Source organism: Macaca nemestrina, chromosome 15 (assembly GCF_043159975.1).
Source record: "Macaca nemestrina isolate mMacNem1 chromosome 15, mMacNem.hap1, whole genome shotgun sequence".
Taxonomy (NCBI): domain Eukaryota; kingdom Metazoa; phylum Chordata; class Mammalia; order Primates; family Cercopithecidae; genus Macaca; species Macaca nemestrina.
This window is the reverse complement of record NC_092139.1, coordinates 105,345,110-105,370,277: the sequence shown is the minus strand read 5'-3', so window position 1 is coordinate 105,370,277 and position 25,168 is coordinate 105,345,110. Positions and strand designations below refer to the sequence as shown.

Sequence of the window (25,168 nt, the reverse complement as noted above, 5' to 3'; positions counted from 1 at the left end):
GACCCCACACCCTCCTCTTACAGGTCTCACTGTCCGTACCAAGTGACTCCACCTCTCTGACCAAGACTGATGAGACAAGGGCTTGGATGCTTCTCTCAAGCCGAGGTCAAGAATTTGAAATTGAGACCTTGACTCAGTCAAGAGATGGACTCAACAACTGGAAGAGGCCACAGGGTCTGGGGATCCATGGACAAAACAGAGAAGAGGCAGACTCGTGGACAGAAGTGTTGGCAATAGCCTGTGTAACCCAGGGAGGGAGAGGTGGGCCCAGCAGCAGCCACCTGATAGTCTGCCCTTCCCAGTTTTACTTCCTTCAATCAGAATCTGAGGAATTCCCCCCATTTCTGGTTTTTCTGTTTTGTTTTTGAGACAGCCTCGCTCTGTCGCCCAGGCTGGAGTACAGTGGCACCATCTTGGCTCATTGCAACCTCCACCTTCTGGGTTCAAGCCATTCTCCTGCCTCAGCCTCTGGAGTAGCTGGGATTACAGGCATGTGCCACCATGCCTGGCTAATTTTTGTGTTTTTAGTAGAGACGGGGTTTCACCATGTTGGCCAGACTGGTCTCACACTCCTGACCTCAGGTGATCCGCTCGTCATGGCCTCCCAAAGTGCTGGGATTACAGGTGTGAGCCACCTTGCCTGGGCTTTTTTTTTTTTTTTTTTTTTTTTTTTTTTGAGACAGAGTCTCATTCTGTCACCCAGACTAGAGTGACAGACTTGGCTCACTGTAAGCTATGCCTCCTGGGTTCAAATGATTCTCCTGCCTCAGCCTCCCAAGTAGCTGGGATTACAGGCATGTGCCACCATGCCCAGCTCATTTTTGTATTTTTAGTAGAGATAGGTTCTAATGAGTCTGTTTCATGTGTGACAGCTCTAGAAAGCCCCGTTTTTTTGTATTCAAATGTTCCTACCCTGAGGCTTCTCCCAGGGCTGCCATGAGGATGGGAAAGGTGCAGGGATGGACAAACTTTTATAAACTGATAGCTGGGAGTTTGCCAGAAATGCAGAATCTCAGGTCCCAGCCCAGATGCACTGCTTCTGAATCTGCATTTAACAAAACTGTCTGGTGATTTGTACAACTTAGAGTTTCAGAAGCACTGGCCTGAAGGATTAACATAACCGTCCTCAATAGTGACCTCTTCGCAACTCCTAGCCTCATGACTGAGTGGCCATGACCTTGGTGTGTCACCCTCCATCCCGCTCAATCCCTCAGTCACCGAGCAGGTGTTGAGCACCAGCTATGTACATGTCCCTTGGCTACTGCTTTAGATGAAGAGTAAAGGGTATTGTGGCCTCATCTTTTTTTTTTTTTTTTTGAGACGGAGTCTGGCTCTGTCGCCCGGGCTGGAGTGCAGTGGCCGGATCTCAGCTCACTGCAAGCTCCGCCCCCCGGGTTTACGCCATTCTCCTGCCTCAGCCTCCCGAGTAGCTGGGACTACAGGCACCCACCGCCTCGCCCGGCTAGTTTTTTGTATTTTTTAGTAGAGACGGGGTTTCACCGTGTTTGCCAGGATGGTCTCGATCTCCTGACCTAGTGATCCGCCCGTCTCGGCCTCCCAAAGTGCTGGGATTACAGGCTTGAGCCACCGCGCCCGGCCTGTGGCCTCATCTTAAAGGAGCCACAGCTGTGGGTGTGGTGGCTCACACCTGTAATCCCAGCACTTTGGGAGGCCAAGGTGGGAGGATCACTTGAGCTCAGGAGTTCTAGACCAGCCTATGCAACATGGTGAGACCCTGTCTCTACTACGAGTTTTTTAAAACTTAGCAGGGCCCAGTGGTACGTGCCTGTAGTCACAGCCACCTAGGAGGCTGAGGCCAGAGGATTGCCTGAGTCCAGGAGGCAGAGGTTGCAGTGAGCCAAGATTGTGCCACTGCCCTCTAGGGTGGGCAACAGAGCAAGATATTGTCTTAAAACAACAAATGAAACAAAAAAGTAGCCACAATTGCCTTCACGCAGATCCCCTCTCCTCATGCCTTCTTTTTTTTTTTTTTTTTTTTTTGAGACGGAGTCTGGCTTTGTCGCCCAGGCTGGAGTGCAGTGGCCGGATCTCAGCTCACTGCAAGCTCCGCCTCCCGGGTTCCCGCCATTCTCCTGCCTCAGCCTCCCGAGTAACTGGGACTACAGGCGCCCGCCACGTCGCCCGGCTAGTTTTTTGTATTTTTTTTAGTAGAGATGGGGTTTCACTGTGTTAGCCAGGATGGTCTCGATCTCCTGACCTCGTGATCCGCCCATCTCGGCCTCCCAAAGTGCTGGGATTACAGGCTTGAGCCACTGCGTCCTCATGCCTTCTTAAGATCCCCTCTGCTCTCCCTTTGCAACCACTGCCCCGTCCAGCCTCCCTGGGCTGTTGTTGGTGAAGTCTGAGTTCCCAGCACCTAGCAGAGAATTCAAAATTTGCATGGTCTCTAGGCACAGTGGCTCACACCTGTAATACCAACACTTTGGGAGGCCAAGGTGGGTGGATCATCTGAGGTCAGGAGTTCGAGACTAGCCTGGCCAACATGGTGAAACCAGTCTCTACTAAAAATACAAAAATTAGCTGGATGCGGCCGGGCGCGGTGGCTCATGCCTGTAATCCCAGAACTTTAGGAGGCCGAGGCGGGCGGATCACGAGGTCAGGAGATCGATAGCAGTCTGGCTAACATGGTGAAACCCCATCTCTACTAAAATTACAAAAAAAAAAAAAAATTAGCCAGGCGTGGTGGTGGGGGCCTGTAGTCCCAGCTACTCGGGAGGCTGAGGCAGGAGAATGGTGTGAACCCAGGGGGCAAAACTTGCAGTGAGCCGAGATCGCACCACTGCACTCCAGCCTGGGCGACCGAGCAAGACTCCATCTCAAAAAAAAAAAAAAAAAAAAATTAGCCGGATGCAGTGGTGCATGCCTGTAATCCCAGCTACTTGGGAGGCTGAGGCTGGAGAATTGCTTGAACCTGGAGGTGGTAGTTGCAGTGAGCTGAGATCTGGCCACTGTACTCCAGCCTGGGTGACAGAGCAAGACTCTGTCCCAGAAAACAAAAAAACAAAAAATTTGCTGGTGGCTGATGTCCCATGGCTATTCTAAAATACATTTCATGCCTGGTAGTGGCTCACACCTGTAATTCCAACATTTTGGGAGGCTGAGGCAGGAGGATTGCTTGAGCCCAGGAGTTGGAGACCAGCCTGGGCAACATAGTGAGCCCCCATCTCTACGAAAAATAAAAATAAAATAAATACATTCCAAATTTTCTCTCATCTACACCCACTTCCTACTCCAAGCCACCACTATTTCTCTCCTGGATGGTTGCAGTAGCCCCCAGGCCTGTGCACTCTGGGGCCAATGTCATCGTTCATCCAGGCAGACTTTTTCTAAAGTCAAAGGTGAGCAGATCGCTGTGCTCACAGCCTTCAGGGGAAAACTGGGAGAGATGGGAAAGCTGTCACAGACTGGAGGAGACAGAGGAAATGAGGAGGGGGACTAAAGGCAATGTGGGATCCTGGAATGGATCCAGGAACAGAAAAAGGATATTAGTAGAAAAACTGGTGAATCCCATCAAGTCTGTAGCTTAGTTAATAGTATTGGAGCAGTCGGCCAGGTACGGTCGCTCACACCTGTAATCCCAGCACTTTGGGAAGCCGAGGCAGGCGGATCACCTGAGGTCGGGAGTTGGAGACCAGCCTGACCAACATGGAGAAACCCCGTCTCTAATAAAAATACAAAACTAGCTGGGCGTGGTGGCTCATGCCTGTAATCCCAGCTACTTGGGAGCCTGAGGCAGAGAATGGCTTGAACCCGGGAGGTGGAGGTTGCAGTGAGCTGAGATTGCGCCACTGCACTCCAGCCTGGGCAACGAGAGTGAAACTCTGTCTCAAAAAGAAAAAAAAAAGAAAGAAAGAAAGAAAGAAAGAAATGAGCGAAATAATGAGCGCAGTGTGGGGCCTGAGGTGTGATCAACGCAGTGGAGGGCTGGGCTGTATAAAATGGTAGGTTCAAGGGAGAAATCAAGGCCAGAGATGTAGACTTCAGAGTCATGGTTTTTCCCAGACAGTACTGAAAGCCAAGCAGCTAAGTGTGCAGGGAGAGGACAGAAGGGGACCAGGACTGGGATCTGGGGCATCCGATATTTAAAAGTGAAGCAGAGGAGGCGGCCTCAGCAAAGGAGAGAGAGGTGGAGTGGCCAGTGAGGAAGGAGGCAGGCCAGGAGTGAGGGGTCGGGGAGCCCAGAGTGATTCTGTGCAAGACATTGATTTAGCACAAGGCCTGGAACATCAGAAAAGCAGGTCACTGCTGTAATGCTGCTGCTGTTCTCATTGCTGCCACATCTATTCAGCCGTGATTGACTTATGGGCTGTAAGTAAACGTCCACTGAGCGCCTGAGTGAGAATTGCCCCTCAGTTGAAGATGCCACATCTCCATCCCCTGCTTCCCTGAGCATCTGAAGCCTCAAAACCTCTTCCTTGGGGCTTGCAAATCCCACACAGCACAGCCAGCGCTGGGCACACCGGCTCCCCAGCCATCTGCTCTCAGCAAAGGGCACACCATCCATGCAGACACCCAGGCCAGGAGCTGTGACCGTGTATCCTCCTGTCCTGAGTACCATCAAGTCTCCTTCCTAAACCTCTCTCCTTCTCTGTCCCCTCCTCACCCTGCAACCATGACCTTTAATTAATTAATTAATTTGAGATGGAGTCTTATTCTGTTGCCCAGGCCGGAGTGCAGTGGGGTGATCTCGGCTCACTGAAACCTCCGCCTCCCAAATTCAAGCGATTCTCCTGCCTCAGCATCCCGAGTAACTGGGACTACAGCCGTGTCCCAGATCCCATCAGGCTCAATATGGTGAAACCCTGTGTCTACTAAAAATACAAAAAGTTAGCTGGGCGTGGTGGCAGGCACCTGTAATCCCAGCTACTCAGGAGGCTGAGGCAGTAGAATCGCTTGAACCCAGGAGGCGGAGGTTCCAATGAGCTGAGATCATGCCATTGCACTCCAGCCTGGGAGACAGAGCAAGACTCCATCTCAAAAAAAAAAAAAAAAAATGCCCCAGTTGTCCCAGTAATGCCTGTCACAGCTCTGTCTCCTCCTGTCCCAGATCCCAATGGGCTCACACATGGCATTCCACGTCCTCGTCCCGTTAGTCTCTTTTAATCAAGAACAGTCCCCAAGCCCCTTTTTGTCCTATGAGGAGTCCAGTCATTTTGCAGAATATCTTTCTTTTTTTTTTTTTTTTTTTTTGAGACGGAGTCTCGCTCTGTTGCCCAAGCTGGAGTGCAGTGGCCAGATCTTGGCTCACTGCAAGCTCCGCCTCCCGGGTTTACGCCATTCTCCTGCCTCAGCCTCCCGAGTAGCTGAGACTACAGGCGCCCGCCACCTTGCCCGGCTAGTTTTTTTGTATTTTTTAGTAGAGACGGGGTTTCACCGGGTTAGCCAGGATGGTCTCGATCTCCTGACCTCGTGATCCGCCCGTCTCCGCCTCCCAAAGTGCTGGGATTACAGGCTTGAGCCACCGCGCCCGGCCGCAGAATGTCTTTCAATTCGGGTTTGTGTGATGTTTCACCGGGGTTAGGTGTAGGCAATGCATTTGCAGAAGGACAATTTAGAAGGGAAGGATTCTGTGCGCACCCCAGCATCCCCTCCCCCGACCCCATGCATCACATCAGGGGCATCTGATGTTAGTTTGTTCCACTCTGGGGATGCTGAACAGCTGCTTGGTGAAGGTGGTATCTTCCTGCTCTCCCCAACCTAACGGCATCTTTTCGCTCAGTAATCGATGCAGAATCTGAGGACTGATGCTTTGAGACCATGGTGAAACCCCTGTTTCCTGACAACTTACCACCCTAGGTATTTCGCATCCGCCGGTGATTCGTGCCCGAACCAGTTATTGCTATGGTAGCTGCAACAGTCTCTTAACTGGTTTCTCATCCTTCAGCCCCTCCCTGCTCCAACTCCTCCTTTGCACCTTTGACCTAGGGAACTTCCTAAGGCACAGGTTCAATTACATGACTTTCCTCCTCAAAAAAACCTTCAGTGGCTCCCTACTGCTTAGAGAAGAAAGTCCAAACTCCTTGACTAAGGCCAGGCACAGTGGCTCACTCCTGTAATCCCCAGCCAGGAATTTGAGACAAGCCTGGCCAACATGGTGAAACCCCGTCTGTACTAAAAATACAAAAATTAGCCAGGCGTGGTGTTGCAAGCCTGTAATCCCAGCTACTAGGGAGGCTGAGGCAGGAGAATCACTTGAACCCAGGAGGCGGAGGTTGCAGTGAGCTGAGATGGCACTACTGCATTCCAGCCTGGGCAACAGCGTGAGACTCTATCTCAAAAAAATAAAAATAATAATAATAGGCCAGGCGCAGTGGCTCACGCCTGTAATCCCAGCACATTAGGAGGCTGAGATGGACAGACCACTGAAGGTCAGGAGTTTTGAGACCAGTTGGGCCAACATGGTGAAATCCCATCTCTACTAAAAATACAAAAATTAGCTGGGCATGGTGGCGGGAGCCTGCAACCTCAATTACTTGGGAGGCTGGGGCGGGAGAATCGCTTGAACTGGGGAGGCGAAGGTTTCAGTGAGCTGAGATCGCGCCACTGCACTCTAGCCTGGGCAACAGAGTGAGACTCCGTCCCCCCCCAAAAATAATAATAATAATACAGTAGGTAGCATGGTTCATTGTGGCTGCTCCACCATGACATGGGAACTGTTACTATTATTAACACTCAGGCCACCAAAGTAAGCCATACCCAAGGTCCCAAATGGCCAGTGAGATGGCTATCTGGGGGGGCCCCAGGCCATCACCATGGGAACCAACCTGGCAGAAGGACTCACCCTCCTTTTTCTGGCCTGCAGTGTCTCCTCCCACAGGGGACCTGGTGAGGAGAGACGGAGCCTTTTGGGAGCTGTCAGCTTTCGGCCCCTCCTGAGGTCTCCTAGGGATCATCACTGTGAGCTTGTCCCAGTTGGGGGCCTCCTCCTGCCTCTCAACAGTGTCCCAATCCTGCCAGAGAAGGGGAGGAGAAAGTATGTTTGTGGGAGAAGAAAGGCTGCAGGACATATACTCCCCAAATGAGAGGGGTAGAAGGAAGGGAAGAGAATTGACATTAAAAAGCACTTCCCTGGTCGGGTGCGGTGGCTCACGCCTGTAATCCCAGCACTTTGGGAGGCTGAGGCGGGCGGATCACAAGGTCAGGAGATTGAGACCATCCTGGCTAACACGGTGAAACCCCGTCTCTACTTAAAAATACAAAAAATTAGCCAGGCATGGTGGCGGGTGCCTGTAGTCCCAGCTACTCGGGAGGCTGAGGCAGGAGAATGGTGTGAACCCGGGAGGCAGAGCTTGCAGTGAGTGGAGATCGCGCCACTGCACTCCAGCCTGGGCGACAGAACGAGACTCTATGTCAAAAAAAAAAAAAAAAAAAAGCACTTCCCTGCCGGGCGCAGTGGCTCACACCTGTAATCCCAACACTTTGGGAGGCCGAGGCAGGTGGATCACCTGAGGTCAGGAGTTCGAAACCAGCCTGGCCAACATGTGAAACTGTGTCTCTACTAAAAATACAAAAACTAGCCAGGCATGGTGGTGGGCGCCTGTAATCCCAGATACTCCAGAGGCTGAGGCAGGCGAATCGCTTGAACCTGGGAGACGGAGGTTGCAGTGAGCTGAGATCATGCCACTGCACTCCTGCCCAAGTGACAGAGCAAGACTCCATCTCAAAAATAAATAAATAAAATTAAATAAAAAATAAAAAGTACTTCCTAAACCATCAGGTTCTGCATTCTGCCCCGGAGAGGTGACAGTGAGTGGTACCACACTTTCTGTGGTGTAGACTCTGCTCCATGGACTCAGTAAAAAGCACTTCCAGCCTGGGCAACGTAGTGAGACCCTGTCTCTACAAAATTTAAAAAAAAAAAATTAGCTAGGCATGATGGTGCATGCCTGTAGTCCCAGCTACTCAGGAGGCTGAGGTCAGGGGATCACTTGAGCCCAGGAAGTCAAGGCCATAGTGAACCATGTTCAAGTCATTGCACTCCAGCCTGGGCAACAGAGCAAGACCCTGTCTCAACAATCAACTTTTTTTTTTTTTCTTTTTGAGATGGAGTTTTGCTCTTGTTGCCCAGGCTGGAGTGCAATGGCACAATCTAAGCTCACCACAACCTCCGCCTCCCGGGTTCAAGTGTTTCTCCTGTCTCAGTCTCCCAAGTAGCTGGGATTACAGGTGCCCACCACCACACCCTGTTAATTTTTGTATTTTTGGTAGAGATGGAGTTTCACCATGTTGGCCAGGCTGGTCTTGAACTCCTGACCTCAGGTGATCGCCCACCTTGGCCTCCCAAAGTGCTGGGATTATAGGTGTGAGCCACCGCACCTGGTCTTCAATCAGTCAATTAAATAAAAAGCACTTGCTGTTTGCCTGGCACTGTGCTGGGCTCTAGCAGGTGCTAAGTGCTAAGTCGCTTATCTTCAATGAACCTGGGAGGCATGCACGTCCATTGAAGCCAAGAACTTTGCCCAGACTCCCCCAGTTCCGCATCTGGGACTGGTGTGAGATACCCCCAGGGGCCAGAGAGAAGTGGGTTCAAATCCTAGCCCCACTGCTTCCCAGATGTGTGGCCTCCACTAAATTGCTCCCCCTCTGAGCCTCAGCCCCATATGGGACGACTGAAGTCTCCGCCTCCAAGGGTGTGGTGAGTCTCCCTCGAGCCCACACCCACCAAGCGCTTAGCGTGGAGCTGGTCATGAAGCGTGCGAGGCTGGGTTGTTTTATTCTGAGTCTTATCACCACCCCCCATCATTTTCCTTTTGAAGGGGTCTCCTGGGACAAGCCTGTCTCTCCGGCTCCGTGGCAGCCCCTCAAAGTGCCAATGCTAGAGGAAAGACTGCTGGGTCTTCTCTTTTCGTGGCTAAATGACCCCCGCAGCCTGCTCCCTTCCCTCTGTCCCTTGGAAATCTATGCCAGGGCTGGCCATGGGGCTCAGCACCGTGTGGTGAGGGCAGGGCCCTGGGGTTCTGTGCCACTCTCGCTCTAGACACCACACCCAACATCCCAGCCCTCTGGGACCTGGCAGCCCAAGCCCGCTGGTGATTCACCCGGAGCTCCTGTCAGCTGAAACTCCTTTCCCGTCTTTTCACAGCCAGACCCCAGCCGCCCTGGGCCAGCCTGTGTAGAAACCCCCACCCTCTGGGGGTTCACCGGGGTGGCCCGAGGTGCCAGCTAATGGTCCAGAGGACCTCGCCGAATTCTCTGGTATGAGTCTTAGCCCTGGCCTGGAGATTCAGGCGGGACCCAGGGCTGCAGATGGAGGTGTGAGCCACTCTTGTCCCCCCATCTCCCGCTCCTGGCTCACCACAGAGGACGAGTTGCTGGTATCATCAGGGGTGGCGGAGTCAGCGCCGGAGCCGGGGTCAGAGCCGGGGTCCTCGTTGCAGCTGCCACGCAGGGAAGTGGTCAGGCCCTCCAGATAGGGCACTGCCTCAAGATCATGGCTCCCGCTCCTGGGGGCGGCTGTGGGACCCTCTTCTGGGAGCCCTGCTGAGGGGGATGGGCCCCTGGGAGAGGAGACCGACCCATGACTTTTTCCCAAAAAGTAATGGGGAGTTAGGGGTACTCCCCACCCCACCCAGGCATTCACACTCACTCACACGGGGAGCCTGGGGCCCACACGCTGGTGTGGGAGAGGGAGCCAATGCTGAGGGCTGCCTCTGTGTCAGGCTTTTTATATGGGTTGCCTCGTTGAGCTAAAACAGCATCTCTTTATTTTTTTATTTTTAATTGTGTTGTTGTTGTTGTTGAGACGGAGTCTTGCTCTGTCGCCCAGGCTGGAGTGCAGTGGCTCGATCTTGACTCACTGCAAGCTCCGCCTCCCGGGTTCATGCCATTCTCCTGCCTCAGCCTCCCGAGTAGCTGGGACTACAGGCGCCCGCCACCTCACCCAGCTAATTTTTTGTATTTTTTCTTTTTTTTTTTTTTTTTTTTTTTTTTTGAGACGGAGTCTCGCTCTGTCGCCCAGGCTGGAGTGCAGTGGCGCGATCTCGGCTCACTGCAAGCTCCGCCTCCCGGGTTCACGCCATTCTCCTGCCTCAGCCTCCCGAGTAGCTGGGACTACAGGCGCCCACAACCGCGCCCGGCTAATTTTTTTGTATTTTTAGTAGAGACGGGGTTTCACCGTGGTCTCGATTTCCTGACCTTGTGATCCGCCCGCCTTGGCCTCCCAAAGTGCTGGGATTACAGGCGTGAGCCACCGCGCCCGGCCAATTTTTTGTATTTTTTCGTAGAGACAGGGTTTCACCATGTTAGCCAGGATGGTCTCGATCTCCTGACCTCGTGATCCACCCGTCTCGGCCTCCCAAAGTGCTGGGATTACAGGCGTGAGCCACCGCGCCCGGCCTTCTGTTTTTTTAAATATGTCTACCTGTGAGGAGCACATGAGTGATCCTAGCACAATGCTGATTTGATTCAGTTCCTCTTATTTTACAGACAGGGAAACTGAGACACAGGAAGATAGAGTAACTTGCTCAAGACCCATCAGGGATGGATCTGAAGCTGGAACCCAGGTTTCTAGACTCTCAGGCCATGGCCTCCCAAGGTATCATGACCTTAAAGGGGGAACTGCCACTCAGGCCTAAGGGTGGAAGGAATGCCAGAGCCCGGAGCAGTGCACACCCAGGTAGGTGGGTGACAGCAGGTGCCCCTGGGTGCAGGGACTGTTTAATCTTTTAAAGCTGTGCAAAGGGAACCAGGAAATGTGAGTAGGCTGTGGCCATACCCACTGCAAGGTGGGTGCACAGCAGCACATGCCCTGGGGCAAAGCTGAGCTCGGTCTTAGGAGGTTATGGGGGGGCAGGGGCCCCGGGAGAGACAGCCAGGGTTGGGGAGGGGAGGCTCAGCCACCCAAGTGCAAGCAGGGTGGTGTGCTCTGAGCTTTTCCTGTCTGCCCAAGGAGCATGCCCACCGCCTACCTGTGCCTAGATTTGGAGGACTGACCACGTGACCCATGCCAGCAGCCATTACAGACAGGTGTTGCCTTGGGGAAGGAGTGCAAATGGGAAGGGCAAGGGCATTCCACCCCATGAAGCCTTTCCCCGGGCCCTGGGACTCTTACCCACCTCCTGGACCCTGGCCAGAGGCCCGGGTCCACCACAGACCGGCAGCCGGAGGTTGAGGCGCTGAGTGGGTCCTCAGGGGCAGGTGGGCATCGAGGCAGGTCGCAGTAGGGCACCTCAGCACCTGAAGGGCTCCTGAGCTCCTGGGCCAGGGTTGGAGAGAGGAGACAACTCAGTGCCCACGTGGGGTCTCCCCTCCCCCTGCACAGCCCCTCCCAGCGGTGTGGGAGTCTCCAGGCATCTCCTCCGGGGATCTCGCACTTCTCAAGGAGCTGCCCATCAGGCTGGAAGCGCCCCTTGGGACTCAAGCCGAGGGCTGGCTGAGGTACCCGGTGTGTGCATGCACACGTGTTGTACACATACGGGCCTTGGAGCAGGTATGTGTGTGGATAAAGACCTGGTATTGGGGGCACGTGTGTGCACATAGGTGGAGTGAGCTCTTGCGCATGCATGCCTGCGCAGGTCCCGCGGGTACACGGATTCGTACGTTTGCATCAGTGCAAGTTTATGTATATATGCATGTATGTTGTGCGCCCCAGAACGAGGTGGAAAGAAGGATCCACCAGGGTCTTTTGCGGCCAAAAGACAAGGGTGAGGAGGAAGGATTAGGCTGGCTGAGAGAAGGAAGAGGTCTGAGGGAGGAAGAGGCAGTTTGATGGTAGAGGAGATGGGAAAACAAGGTCTTGGAGGACAGAAGAGATTTGCCCCACTAAAGGAGAGGCAGGGGCTCCAGGGCTGGAGGGTCAAGGCCTGGAGCCAGCTGCCCGCTCCTCTCTCCCTCCACCCTTGGCAAGGCCACACCTGTGAAGGCTGGTCTGGTGCTGGGCTCACCAGGGGAGAACGGTTGCTCACCTCCAAGGCCCCCCCCAATTCCTCCCCACCTCTGGAGAGCAGTAGGTCCCTCCCCTGGTGGTGGGAGACAGCGGCCATGGCACCCTGCGCCCCGCCTCCTCTCGGATTACCTGGGCTGCGGGCTCTGGCGGTGGTGGCGGCTGTCGGCTGTCAGCACCCTCATCCCCGGGGGGCTCCGGCTCAGGCCCCCACGCTGCCGCCCTCCCAGGCCCTGACTCCGGGCTGTGGTGGCAGCAGCAGCCGAGGCAGTGGAAACCTTAGAGGGGCCGGCTTCGGGAGCAGGGGCCCCTCATTACTGTTTCATAAGCCGGGGCCCAGCCAAGAACAATGCAGGACTTGAAACCACAGGAACCCGATCCCAGCAGCTCACCTGAGAGCCGGGAGGGGCAGGAGCCTGGGCATGGGATCCCTGGGGACCCTGGAGCCCAGAGCCCAGGGCCAAGGCAGCAGCCTGGTCGGCAACATGGGGTGGGCACAGGCTCTCCAGGTTCCAAGAAGGCCACCGCTGGGGGTCAGGCGGTGCCAAGAAGTGGGGTTGGGGTATCTGCCGTGACATCCAGGCCAGGGGAGCTTGGCAGGATTCAGTTTCGCCCCCTGCCCTGCAGCCAGATTCTGATCAGAGCTCGGCAGCAGGAGGTGTCAGATCCACAGCCGGGCCTGGCGCCTTGGCCACCCAGGGGACAGCACAGCAGAAATCAGGAGACGCTCGCCAGGCATCATCCAGGGGTCTCTGCCCCGCCAGGCCCAGCAGGAGCCTCAGCCTGATGTGACACCTCATCCTGGCTTTCATCCCAGCTCCCGTCACCACCCCACCACCCACTTGAGTGAGCCCCACAGTCAGTCCCCAGCTCTGATTTCCTGTCTGGCGGGTCAGCACTGGCTCTGGCCTCAGATAGACCTCGGGCCCCATCCTGGCTCCTCCACTTCCCGGCTCGTGACCTCAGGCCGATGACTTCCCCTTTTGGAGCCTTGTTTTCTCCTCTAGGAAATGGAGGCTGAGATGCGACCAAGACCTGGGCCACGTGTATCCTCTCTGTGCCTCAGTTATCTCATCTACAAAACCAGCAGGATAGCAGGACCCACCTCCTAGGGGTGTTCTGAGAATTAAATGAGTTAATATTTGTAGAGGGATTTTTTTTTTTTTTTTTTTGAGACAGAGTCTCGCTCTTGTAGCCCAGGTTAGAGTGCAATGGCGCAGTCTCGATTCACTGCAACCTTCACCTCCTGGGTTCAAGCAATTCTCCTGCCTCAGCCTCCCCAGTAGCTGTGATTACAAGTGACGTCACGCCCAGCTAATTTTTCTATTTTTAGTAGAGACAGGGGTTTGCCATGTTGGCCAGGCTGGTCTCAAACCCCTGATGGCAGGTGATCTGTCTGCCTCAGCCTCCCAAAGTGCTGGGATTACAGGCGTGAGCCACCGTGCCCAGCCCCTAAAAAATTTTCATTAAATAGACAGGGTTTTGCCATGTTGCCCAGGCTGGTCACAAACTCCTGGGCTCAATGAATCCTCCACCTTGGACGCCCAAAGTGCTTGGATTATAGGTGTGAGCCACTGTGCCCAGCCAATTTTTTTTTTTTTTTTTTAGACAGAGTCTTACTCTGTTGCCCAGGCTGGAGTGCAGTGGCATGATCTCAGCTCACTGTAACCTCCACCTCCTGGGTTCAAGTGATTCTCATGCCTCCGCCTTCTGAGTAGCTGGGACTATAGGTGCACACCACCATGCCTGGGTTATATATATAGATATATAGATAGTTTTTTTTTTTTTTTTTTTGAGACAGAGTCTCGCTCTGTCTCCCAGGCTGGAGTGCAGGGACACCTTCTCGGCTCACTGCAAGCTCTGCCTCCCGGGTTCACGCCATTCTGCCTCAGCCTCCTGAGCAGCTGGGACTACAGGTGCCCGCCACCATGCCCAGCTAATTTTTTGTATTTGTAGTAGAGATGGGGTTTCACTGTTAGCCAGGATGGTCTCAATCTTCCTGACCTTGTGATCTGCCCACCTCGGCCTCCCAAAGTGCTGGGATTGCAGGTGTGAGCCACTGTGCTCGGCCAATTTTTATATTTTTAGTAGAGATGGGGTTTCACCGTGTTGCCCAGGCTGGTCTCGAACTCCTGCGCTCAAGTTGATCCGCCTGCCTCAGCCTCTCAAAGTGCTGGGATTACAGGTGTCAGCCACCGTGCCTGGCCTCAATTTTTTTTTTTTTTTTTTTTTTTGGTGAGACGGAATCTTGCTCTGTCGCCCAGGCTGGAGTACAGTGGCGCGATCTCGGCTCACTGCAAGCTCTGCCTCCTGGGTTCACGCCATTCTCCTGCCTCAGCCTCCCGAGTAGCTGGGATTACAGGTACCCGCCACCATGCCCTGCTAATTTTTGTATTTTTAGTACAGTCAGGATTTCACCATGCTAGTTAGGCTAGTCTCAAACGATCCACCCGCCTCGGCCTCCCAAAATGCTGGGGTTACAGGCGTGAGCCACCATGCCCAACCCAGTGTCAGTTTTTTACTATCACATCTGGTACACAGGGAGCTGTTTCCTGCCCAGAGTTGGGTCCCAGGGCCTGGCTCAGAGACACAACAGTCACCCCTCATGCATTTGCCAAAGGAAAGTTTCACAGCCTCAGATCATCATCAGAGCAACTGGAGGCTCAAGAAAGTGGAGGATTTGATGTTGTGCCCCTCTCTGATCTCTTTTTTTTTTTTTTTCCAGATAGAGTCTCGCTCTGGCAATGGCATGATCACAGTGCACTGCAGCCTCGATCTCCTGGGCTTAAATGATCCTCCTGCCTCAGCCTTCCAAGTAGCTGGGACTGCAGGCGTGTACCACTACATCCGTTAATTTTTTGTTTTATAGAGATGGGATCTCACTTTGTTACCTAGGCTGATCTTGAACTCCTGGTTTCAAGCACTTCCTTCAGCCTCAGCCCCCTAAAGTGCTGTGATCACAGGCAGGAGCCACTGTGCCCAGTCCCCTCTCTTACCTTGAAACCATCTCTGGTCTTGGCTACTGGAGAGGAGGGGCACATTGTGGGGTTTGCCTCCAAGCCTCTGGCCTTCTTGGCTGTCTTTGCTGATTCCCTGGCCTCCACCCAGGCCTATTCTCATCTCATTCCACACTTTCCTCTGCAGACGATAGCCTCATCCATGAGCAAGACTTTGGTCAGTGACAGATCCTGAAGACTCGCAGGCCTCCATCTCCTGTGGTGGTCTGGCCCTGAGCTCCAGCTCCCCCAATTCACTAACCTCCCCCTCATCTCCACTGTGTCCTGCCGGCACCCCACACCATGCCCCAGACAACTCCAAACAGACCTCCCAACCCAAGTACCCTGCCTGGAGAAATAACAGGAGTCAGCCATGGGTTTCTCCCCTCCCTCACCCCCAAATCCTGTAGATGTGCCTGTTCAATTAGTTCGAAAATGTGTCAATTTGCCTCCATCTCAAAGCCCTGATCATCTCTGGCACTGATGAGTACGTGCACCTTTTCCTGGCGGGTCATCTGATTCACTCTCACTACCCTGCACACTCCATTCTCTCTGCCCAGCAATCAGAGTGACTGAAAAAAGCAAATCAGGGCCAAGCGCAGTGGCTCACACCTGTAATCCCAGCACTTTGGGAGGCTGAGGTGGGCAGATCACGAGGTCAGGAGATTGAGACCGTCCTGGCTTACATGGTGAAACCCTGTCTCTACTAAAAATACAAAAAATTAGCTGGGCGTGGTGTGGTAGCGGGCGCCTGTAGTCCCAGCTACTCGGGAGGCTGAGGCAGGAGAATGGCGTAAACCCGGGAGGCGGAGCTTGCAGTGAGCCGAGATCGCGCCACTGCGCTCCAGCCTGGGCGACGGAGCAAGACACCATCTCAAAAAAAAAAAAAAAGAAAGAGAAAAGAAAATCAGAACATGTCACTCCCTTATTGGTGGCTCACACCTGTAATCTCAGCACTTTGGGAAGCCAAGGAGGGTGGATTGCTTGAGGCCAGGATTTCAAGACCAGCCTGAGTAGCATGGTGAAGCCCCATCTCTACTAAAAATACAAAAATTAACTGGGCTTGGTGGCGCATGCCTGTAGTCTTAGCTACTTGGGAGGCAGAGGCAGGAGAATCGCTTGAACCTGGGAGACGGAGGTTGCAGTGAGCCGAGATCATGCCTCTGCACTGGAGCCTGGGCGACAGAGTGAGACTCCATCTCAAAAAAAAACAAAAACAAAACAAAACAAAACTCAGAATCCTAAGTCCTCAACATGTCCACAAAGCCGCACAAGGCCAGTGAGACCAGGCCCCCCCCCATTCTCCATCCTTGTTCTATAGCTCCTCTGTGCCCCCTCTTGCTGTCCTCTCCAGCCCAATGTGCAGCCTCCTTTCTGCCTCAGGGCCTTTGCATATTCTTTGTTTGTTTGTTTTGTTTTGAGAGGATTCTCGCTCTGTTGCCCAGGCTGGAGTACAGTAGTATAATCTTGGCTCACTGCAACCTCCGCCTCCTGGGTTCAAGAGATTCTCCTGCCTCAGCCTCCCGAGTACCTGGGAATACAGGCACCTGCCACCACACCTGGCTAATTTGTGTATTTTTAATAGAGATGGGGTTTCACCATGTTGGCTAGGGTGGTCTTGAACTCCTGACCTCAGGTGCCCACCCATCTCAGTCTCCCAAAGTGCTGAGATTACAGGCATGAACCACTGCACCCGGCCTCTTTGTTTGTTTTGTTTTTGAGACAAGGTCTCACTCTGTTGCCCAGGCTGGAGTGCATTGGCACACTCACAGCTCACTGCAACTTTGAACTCCTGGGCTCCAGTGATCTTCCCACATCAGCCTTCTGACTAGCTGGGACTATAGGTGTGCACCATCCTGCCTGGCTAATTTTTTTTTTGGTAGAAATGGGGTCTCACTGTGCTGCGCAGGCTGGTCTCAAACTCCTGAGTTCAAGTGATCTTCCTGCCTCAGCCTCCCAAAGTGCTGGCATTACAGGTGTGAACTGCCGTGCCAGGCTGGCCTTTGCACATTCTACTCCCTTCCTCTCCTCTTCCTGCAATTTCACTGACTAATGCTAATGCCTGCACAGCCTTTACCAAGCAGCTGAAATGTCATTTTTTTGGAGACAGTTTCCCCAATGCCCTATCCTTTACCTTCATGCCACTTACTATTCCTTTATACATTTATCACAACCAAGATTAAATAATCATGTGCATGATTACTTTCTTACTGTCCATTTCTCTTGCTAGACTACAAGCCCTATGAAGTCAAGCCAGGGATATGTCCCCCTCTCCTCATCTCCTCCTCCCTCTCCGTCTCCCCTTCCCTCTCCCCCTCCCCCTCCCTGATTTCTTTTCTTTTCTATTCTGTTCTGAGACATAGTCTAACTCTGTCACCTAGGCTGAAATACAGTAATGCGATCACGACTCACTGCAGCCTCCACCTCCCAGTCTCAGGTGATCCTCCCACTTCAGCCTCCCAAGTAACTGAGACTATAGCTGCATGCCACAACGCCCAGCTAATTTTTTAAATTTTTTGTAGAGATGGGGTTTTGCCATGTTGCCAGGCTGGTCTCGAACTCCAAGTGATCCGTCCGCCTTGGCCTCCCAAAGTGCTGTGATTACAGGAGTGAGCCACTGCGCCCGACTGTGCCTTTCTGATTTATCATGATTTCCCCAACATCTAGCATAATTCCTGGCACATTTTAAGCACCTATTCAGTATATATGAATTCATGAGCTGACCCACAGTCTCAGGTGGGAAATGGTGGGATTGAGACTAGAACTCAGACCAGCCTGAATCCAGAGCTCTCCTGTTCCATGCTTGCCATCTTCCCAACCACTGGGAGAAGGTCATTTGCATGAAAGATGGACTCCCAGGCATCTGTTCCCTGAACCTGAACTTGCAGGCGAGCACAGGAAAGCTATTATTGGAGGTATCAAGACCGATAGAAGCCAGGCGCGGTAGCTCACTCCTGTAATCCCAGCACTTTGGGAGGCTGAGGTGGGTGGATCACCTGAGGTCAGGAGTTCGAGAACAGCCTGGCCAACATGGCGAAACCCCGCCTCTACTAAAAATACAAAAATTAGACAGACATGGTGGCGGGCGCCTGTAATCCCAGCTACCAGCTACTTGGGAGGCTGAGGCACAAGAATTGCTTGAACCTGGGAGGCAGAGGTTGCAGTGAGTCGAGACTGCGCCACTGCAGTCCGGCCTGGGTAACAGAGGGAGACTCTGTCTCAAAAAAAAAAAAAAAAAAAGGCCGGGCGCGGTGGCTCAAGCCTGTAATCCCAGCACTTTGGGAGGCCGAGACGGGCGGATCACGAGGTCAGGAGATCGAGACCATCCTGGCTAACACAGTGAAACCCCGTCTCTACTAAAAATACAAAAACTTAGCCGGGCGAGGTGGCAGGAGCCTGTAGTCCCAGCTACTCGGGAGGCTGAGGCAGGAGAATGGCGTGAACCCGGGAGGCGGAGCTTGCAGTGAGCTGAGATCCGGCCACTGCACTCCAGCCTGGGTGACAGAGCGAGACTCCGTCTCAAAAAAAAAAAAAAAAAAAAATACTAGTAGAAAAGAGTCCTCCAAGGTTTACTTTTCTGGTCAGGAAGGGGGAAGACAGGAAACTAACATGAACTGAATTAGCCACATGGGGCTTGGGCTAAGCAGTGCCAGATGTCCTGAATGAGAAGCCTATTGCCCCAACTTCAGCCATGAGGACAGTGAAGCCAGAGAAGTTAACCCCAGGGGACACAGCAGGTCACGGCAAACCTAGGATTGGAGCTCGGGCCTGCCTGGCTCCCAAGCCCAACAGCAGTAACCCCTTCCCAATGGCACCTCTAGGAAACTAACCCCTGCATGAAACTGGCTGCCAGGCTCAAGGGGAGCTTCAGGCTGGGCGTGGTGGCTTACACCTGTAATCCCAGCACTTTGGGAGGCCGAGGTGGGCAAATAACGAGGTCAGGAAGATTGAGACCATCCTGGTTAACACGGTGAAGCCCCATCTCTACTAAATATACAAAAAATTAGCCGGGCGAGGTGGCAGGCGCTTGTAGTCTCCCAGCTACTCGGGAGGCTGAGGCAAAAGAATGGTGTGAACCTGGGAGGCGGAGCTTGCTGTGAGTCGAGATGGTGCCACTGCACTCCAGCCTGGGCAACAGAGCGAGACTCTGTCTCAAAAAAAAAAAAAAAAAAAAAAAAAAAAAAAAAGAGGAGCTTCAGACCCCAGTGGGAATGACGAAGCCATGGGGGTCAAGGTTGGAAGGACCCTCGGAGGTTCATGGGTCTGAGGTTTCTCATCGTGTGTATCAGGTCCTCTGTGTTTACATGCATGGGGGCTTGGCAGCAGATTACATCAATCACAAGGTGAGAAAAGGACTCTTCTTCACTCCTTCAATAACTTGAAGAAGAAAATCTCGGCTGGGCGCAGTGGCTCATGCCTGTAATCCCAGCGCTTTGGGAGGCCGAGGCGGGCAGATCAGAAGGTCAGGAGTTCGAGACCAGCCTAACCAACATGGTGAAACCCTGACTCTACTAAAAATACAAAAATTATCCAGGCGTGGTGGTGCACTCCTGTAATCCCAGGTACTCAGGAGGCTGAGGCAGGAGAGTCACTTGAACCTGGGAGATGGAGGTTGCCATGAGCCGAGACTGAGCCACTGAACTCCAGCCTGGCGACAGAGAGAGACTACGTCTCAAATAAAAAAAAAAAAAAAAGAAAAGGACTCTTCTTCACTCCGTTAATAAATTGAAGAAGAAAATCTCCAGATCTCCAGACCAGGTGCGGTGTCTCATACCTGTTATCCCTGAAGTTACGGAGGTTGAGGTGGGGGGATCGCTTGAGCCCAGGAACTTGAGACTAGCCCTGGCAACATAGTGAGATCCCGTCTCTACAAGAAAATTAGCCGGGCGTGGTGGCATGTGCCTGTAGTCCCAGCTACTCAGGAGGCTGAGGTGGGAAGATCATTTGAGCCTGGGAGGTTGAGTCTACAGTAAGCCATGGTTGGACCACTGCACTCCAGCCTGGGCTACAGAGCAAGACCCTATCTCCAAAAGGAAAAAAAAAAAAAGAGAGAGAGAGAAAGAAAATCTCCAGATGATGCTGGTGTATTCTTAACATCTCTCTAACATCTGCTAATCTCCCTTTTTGACAAAGAGACAGCAGGACTCAAGCTCAGAGCCTTCCACAGAAAACACTCTGAGCCCTCAGAGCCCAGTGCCGCCGCCATGTCCTCCAGCGCTAGCGCGAGCGCCCTGCAGCGCCTGGTGGAGCAGCTCAAGTTGGAGGCTGGCATGGAGAGGATCAAGGTCCCTCAGGCAGCTGCAGAGCTTCAACAATACTGTATGCAGAATGCCTGCAAGGATGCCCTGCTGGTGGGTGTTCCAGCTGGAAGTAACCCCTTCCGGGAGCCCAGATCCTGTGCTTTACTCTGAAGGCTCTAGGAGAGAAGTTCACTGAGGAATGCCTTCGAGCACAAAGTGACGAATGACTGCCTTCAAGTCTCAAGAAAACACTTTTCCCTACCTCTAATTAGAGATATTTTAGCCCTTTCCTGTGGCCTGGTCCTATAGCGAAAATCACAGAAATTCATGAGTTTCTACTTGAGTGAGGAAACTGGGTGAAGGAATAGAGTTTTGGCCGGGCGCGGTGGCTCAAGCCTGTAATCCCAGCACTTTGGGAGGCCGAGACGGGCGGATCACGAGGTCAGGAGATCGAGACCATCCTGGCTAACAAGGTGAAACCCCGTCTCTACTAAAAAACACACAAAAAAACTAGCCAGGCGAGGTGGCGGGCGCCTGTAGTCCCAGCTACTCAGGAGGCTGAAGCAGGAGAATGGCGTAAACCGGGAGGCGGAGCTTGCAGTGAGCTGAGATCCGGCCACTGCACTCCAGCCTGGGTGACAGAGCGAGACTCTGTCTCAAAAAAAAAAAAAAAAGTGTTCTTTTCTCATGAATTCACAATTCCTAAATGAATACAAGAAAGTACAAATTGGCCGGGCGCGGTGGCTCAAGCCTGTAATCCCAGCACTTTGGGAGGCCGAGACGGGCGGATCATGAGGTCAGGAGATCGAGACCATCCTGGCTAACACGGTGAAACCCCATCTCTACTAAAATACAAAAAACTAGCCGGGCGAGGTGGCGGGCGCCTGTAGTCCCAGCTACTCGGGAGGCTGAGGCCGGAGAATGGCGTAAACCCGGGAGGCGGAGCTTGCAGTGAGCTGAGATCCGGCCACTGCACTCCAGCCTGGGCGCAAAGCGAGACTCCGTCTCAAAAAAAAAAAAAAAAAAAAAAAGAAAGTACAAATTGCTGGGAGGAAGAATAGGCTTTACTAATTGACTGATGTCTTGATTTTTCTAAATGGGAAGATTGTTTTATTTTTAACACTAAATATAGGAGCAGTTTCTTAGCAAACTTGTTTGGAAAAGTTAATGTTATGATGTGCATTAGGCTGCCCCATTGTGTATATAAATAAAGCAGATTCAATCTTCGTAAAAAAAAAAAAAAGAAAAGAAAACACTCTCGAGGCCAGGTGTAGTGGCTCATGCCTGTAATCCCAGCACTCTGGGAGGCCGAGGCAGGTGGATCACCTGAGGTCAGGAGTTTAACACCAGCCTGGCCAACATGGCGAAACCCTGTCTCTACTGAAAATACAAAAATTAGCTGGGCATGGTGGCAGGCACCTGTAATCCCAGCTACTTGGGAGGCTGAGGTGGGAGGATCGCTTGAACCCAGGAGGTGGAGGTTGTGGTGAGCTGAGATCACGCCACTGTACTCCAGCCCTGGCAACAGAGCAAGACTCTGTCTTACAAAAAAAAAAGAAAAAAGAAAGAAAGAAAAAGAAAATACTCTCGAGTTAGGGTTTAATGACATTTCTGTTTTGTTTTTTTCTTTTTCTACCTTTCTTCTGTGTTTTGGTTTTTTTGAGACAGGCTGGAGTGCAGTGGCATGTTCTCAGCTCACCACAACCTCCGCCTCCCGGGTTTAGGTGATTCTCCTGCCTCAGCCTCCCGAGTAGCTGGGATTACAGGCATGCACCACCGTGCCCAGCTAATTTTTGTATTTTTAGTAGAGATGGAGTTTCACCATGTTGGCCAGGCTGGTTTCAAACTCCCGACCTCAGGTGATCCACCTGCTTGGCCTCCCAAACTGCTGGGATTACAGGTGTGAGCCTCTGTGCCCAGGCTCTACCTTTCTCCTTAACTTTATATACACAGGAAATAATTATAGTTTTCTACTTGTGTTGATGATGTGAAGTTTTTTTACAATAGGAGGGGAAAAAGATGTTGATTTAAAGACTAACAAAGTAAGTAATAGATTAGATGAGGCTATGGTAACAATCGTATCATATAAGCAGGAGGAAAGTGACTGAAGATTGTGAAACATTCACATGGTTCAACCACTTCATTGCAATGTGGGAAAACCGAGGCTCTGGCCAGGAGGAAGGTCAGCATCTGGGTTCAACTGTGAGTTAGCGGACACTACAGGCCCAGTCCTTCACCCATGCCCCCATCCCAAACCACCTCAACCACGTGGAGAACTGGCTCACCTGGTATCTTGCTCTGTGGGCCTCCTCAGGGTGGAAGCAGTTTTGACGGCGGTTCTGGGTAAGCATGTTGGCCTCAAAGTGTTCACAGGGGGCATCCCCAGGCACCTCCTCCATATTGGGTGAGTCAGGGCAGGGCAGTTCCTATAATCCAATGGCTGAACCTCTAGGTGAGGCCTGGCGAAAATGAGGGAGAGGCAAAGACCAGATGACTGGCTGGCCACTCACCTGAACCTCAGCCCCAGTTGCCCCAGTTTCCAGACAAGGACCAAGGAAATAAGGTTACTCATCCATTCCTTTGGATGTTCCTATTCTCCATCCATTCCTGTTCATTTATTCACTCAACAAACACTCACTAAGCACCTACTAAGCACCCAAGCACTCTGCCAGCATTTGATGTGCGATTTCTAGTCCTTACTGCAGTGTTGCTGAAAGTGCATGCCAAGGACTCTGCATTACACCCTCCTGAGCTGTTCATAAAAATGCAGATACCAGGCCGGGCACAGTGGCTGATGCCTGTAATCCCAGCACTTTGGGAGGCCGAGGCGGGCCGATCACTTGAGGTCAGGAGTTCGAGACCAGCCTAGCCAATATGGTGAAACCCCGTCTCTACTAAAAATACAAAAATCAGCCGGGTGTGATGGGGCGTGCCTGTAATCCCAGCTACTTGGGAGCCTGAGGCAGGAAGATGGCTTGAACCCGGAAGGCGGAGGTTGCAGTGAGCCAAGATCGCGCCATTGCACTCCAGCCTGGGCGACAGAGTGAGACTCCATCTCAAAACAAAAAACAAAAAAATGCACATTCCAGCTGTGCCCAGTGCGGACGGATCATTTGAGCCCAAGAGTTCAAGACCAGCCTGGGCAACTGGCGAAACCCCGTCTCTACAAAAAATACAAAAATTAGCTGGGCATGGTGGTGCGCGCCTGTAGTCCCAATTACTCAGAAGGCTGAGGCAGGAGAATCGCTTGAACCCAGGAGGTGGAGGTTGCAGTGAGCTGAGATCGTATCACCGCACTCCAGCCTGGGTGACAAGAGCGAGACTCTGTCTTTAAAAAAGAAAAAAAAAAGTGATTTCCCCGGTGATTCTAGTGCGCCCCAAAGTTTGAGTGTCCTTGTATTATAGCTACTCTGCATTGTAGATCAAATTAATGCCCATTTTAGATCAGGCAACTAAGGCTCAGAGAGGTTCCTTTGCTCACTCAAGGTCACAGTGGCTGATTCAAATCCAGGGCTGTGTGTGTCCCTGCTCTCTTGGAGGTGGAAGTGAGGAGCACTGGATCATACTGCCAACTCGCACAGCTCCCTTGGGAAGCACAGCGAGGGAGGCAAAAGGCTGACCAGATATTTTCAGAGTTGAGGATGACGTCTTTGACAAACATGAACAGCCTGAAGTCACACAGCAAGTTTGTGGCAGAGCTTAGCCAAAAAGAAACCCTAATGTGTTTTTTTGTTTTGTTTTGTTTTTTTAAGACAAAGTTTCTCTCTGTCGCCTAGGCTGGAGTGCCGTGGTGTGATCTCAGCTCACTCGGCTCACTGCAACCTCCATCTCCTGGGTTCAAGCAATTCTCCTTCCTCAGCCTCCCAAGTAGTTTCTGGGATCACAGGCATGTGCCATCATGCCTGGCTAATTTTTGTATTTTTAGTAGCGACGGGGTTTTGCCATGTTGGCCAGGCGAACTCCTGACCTCAGGTGATCCACCCCCTTCAGCCTTCCAAAATGCTGGGATTACAGGTGTGAGCCACTGCACCTGGCCCCTAGTTTCTTTTTTGAGGAGGTGGTGGGGGCAGGGTCTTGCTCTGTCACCCAGGCTGGAGTGCAGTGGCTCGATCACAGCTCACTGCAGCCTCAAACTCCTGGGCTCAAATGATTCTCTAGCTTCAGTCTCCCCAGTAACTGGGAATACAGGTGCACGCCACCATGCCCAGCTAATTTTTTAACTTTTTCTTTTGTAAAAATGGGCTCTTGGCCAGGTGCGGTGGCTGACGCTTATAATCCCAGCACTTTGGGAGGCTGAGGCAGGTCGATCACTTGAGGCCAGGAATTCAAGACCAGCCTGGCCAACATAGTGAAACCCTGTCTCTACTAAAACTACAAAAATTAGCTGGGCGTGGTGGCGCACGCCTGTAATCCCAGCTACTCGAGAAGCTGGGGCAAGAGAATTGCTTGAATCCGGGAGGTAGAGGTTGCGGTGGAGCTAAGATCGCCCTGCTGCCCTCCAGCCTGGGCAACAGTGTGTCTCAAAAAACAAACAAACAAACAAACAAAAAGGCTCTTGCTGTGTTACCCAGGCTGGTTTTGAACTCCTGAACTCCTGACCTCAAGTAATCCTCCTCCTTCAGCCCCTCAAAGTGCTGGGATTACAGGTGTGAAGCATCACACCCTTCTGAAACCCTGGTGTCTTAACTTGTACAAGGGTTCTCCTTTCTGGGTGCCTCTTGGGCCGCCAACATTCATGCCCTAGAATGAAGCTGGGTCAGGAGAGTCACTTAAAGATGCCCTCCCCACCCACACAGAGCCCCAAGGGGACGGTGGGGGGTGGGAGGAACCCAACATCCCAAAACACAAGCAACTTTTGGTGCCCCCAGGTCACCTGCCCACATTCATTCATCCTCACCTGGTGTGTTCCAGGGATCAGGCTTTTGTTGCCGATCTTGGTGGAGAGCTGAGGAATTTCACCTCCTCCCCTGGGACAGCCAGGGCCAAGGCTCCTCCATCATCAGACCTGGAGAAGGGAATGGGGTGGGGGC

General features: G+C 52.5%; 2 protein-coding genes across 6 annotated transcripts in view; one reads left to right on the top strand and one right to left on the bottom strand.

Annotated features, from left to right (window-relative positions):
• The window catches only part of LOC105464472 (uncharacterized), a 45,768-nt gene extending 24,201 nt beyond the window's left edge, over positions 1-21,567 (top strand). For 2 of the 3 annotated variants that reach the window (XR_011614144.1, XR_011614148.1), the window contains one exon: positions 24-1,105. Coding sequence is in view for 1 of the 3 variants with exons in the window: in XM_071080552.1 (XP_070936653.1) it covers positions 10,501-10,636; positions 11,282-11,449; positions 20,032-20,309 (582 nt within the window). In the remaining 2 variants the exon portion in view is untranslated. Of the gene's footprint in view, positions 1-23; positions 1,106-10,446; positions 10,637-11,281; positions 11,450-20,031 lie in introns of those variants that run through there. The other variant, XM_071080552.1, reaches the window with a different exon arrangement.
• Positions 1-25,168, bottom strand: part of TRIOB (TRIO and F-actin binding protein) — a 76,842-nt gene extending 51,674 nt beyond the window's left edge. For 2 of the 3 annotated variants that reach the window (XM_071080551.1, XM_071080548.1), the window contains exons 1-5: positions 25,036-25,168; positions 22,424-22,597; positions 11,076-11,215; positions 9,317-9,518; positions 6,803-6,971 (exon numbers count right to left, since the gene is read on the bottom strand). In XM_071080551.1, coding sequence (XP_070936652.1) covers positions 6,803-6,971; positions 9,317-9,518; positions 11,076-11,215; positions 22,424-22,537 — 625 coding nt within the window. In that variant the 5' untranslated portion in view covers positions 22,538-22,597; positions 25,036-25,168. Of the gene's footprint in view, positions 1-6,802; positions 6,972-9,316; positions 9,519-11,075; positions 11,216-22,423; positions 22,612-25,035 lie in introns of those variants that run through there. The other variant, XM_071080549.1, reaches the window with a different exon arrangement.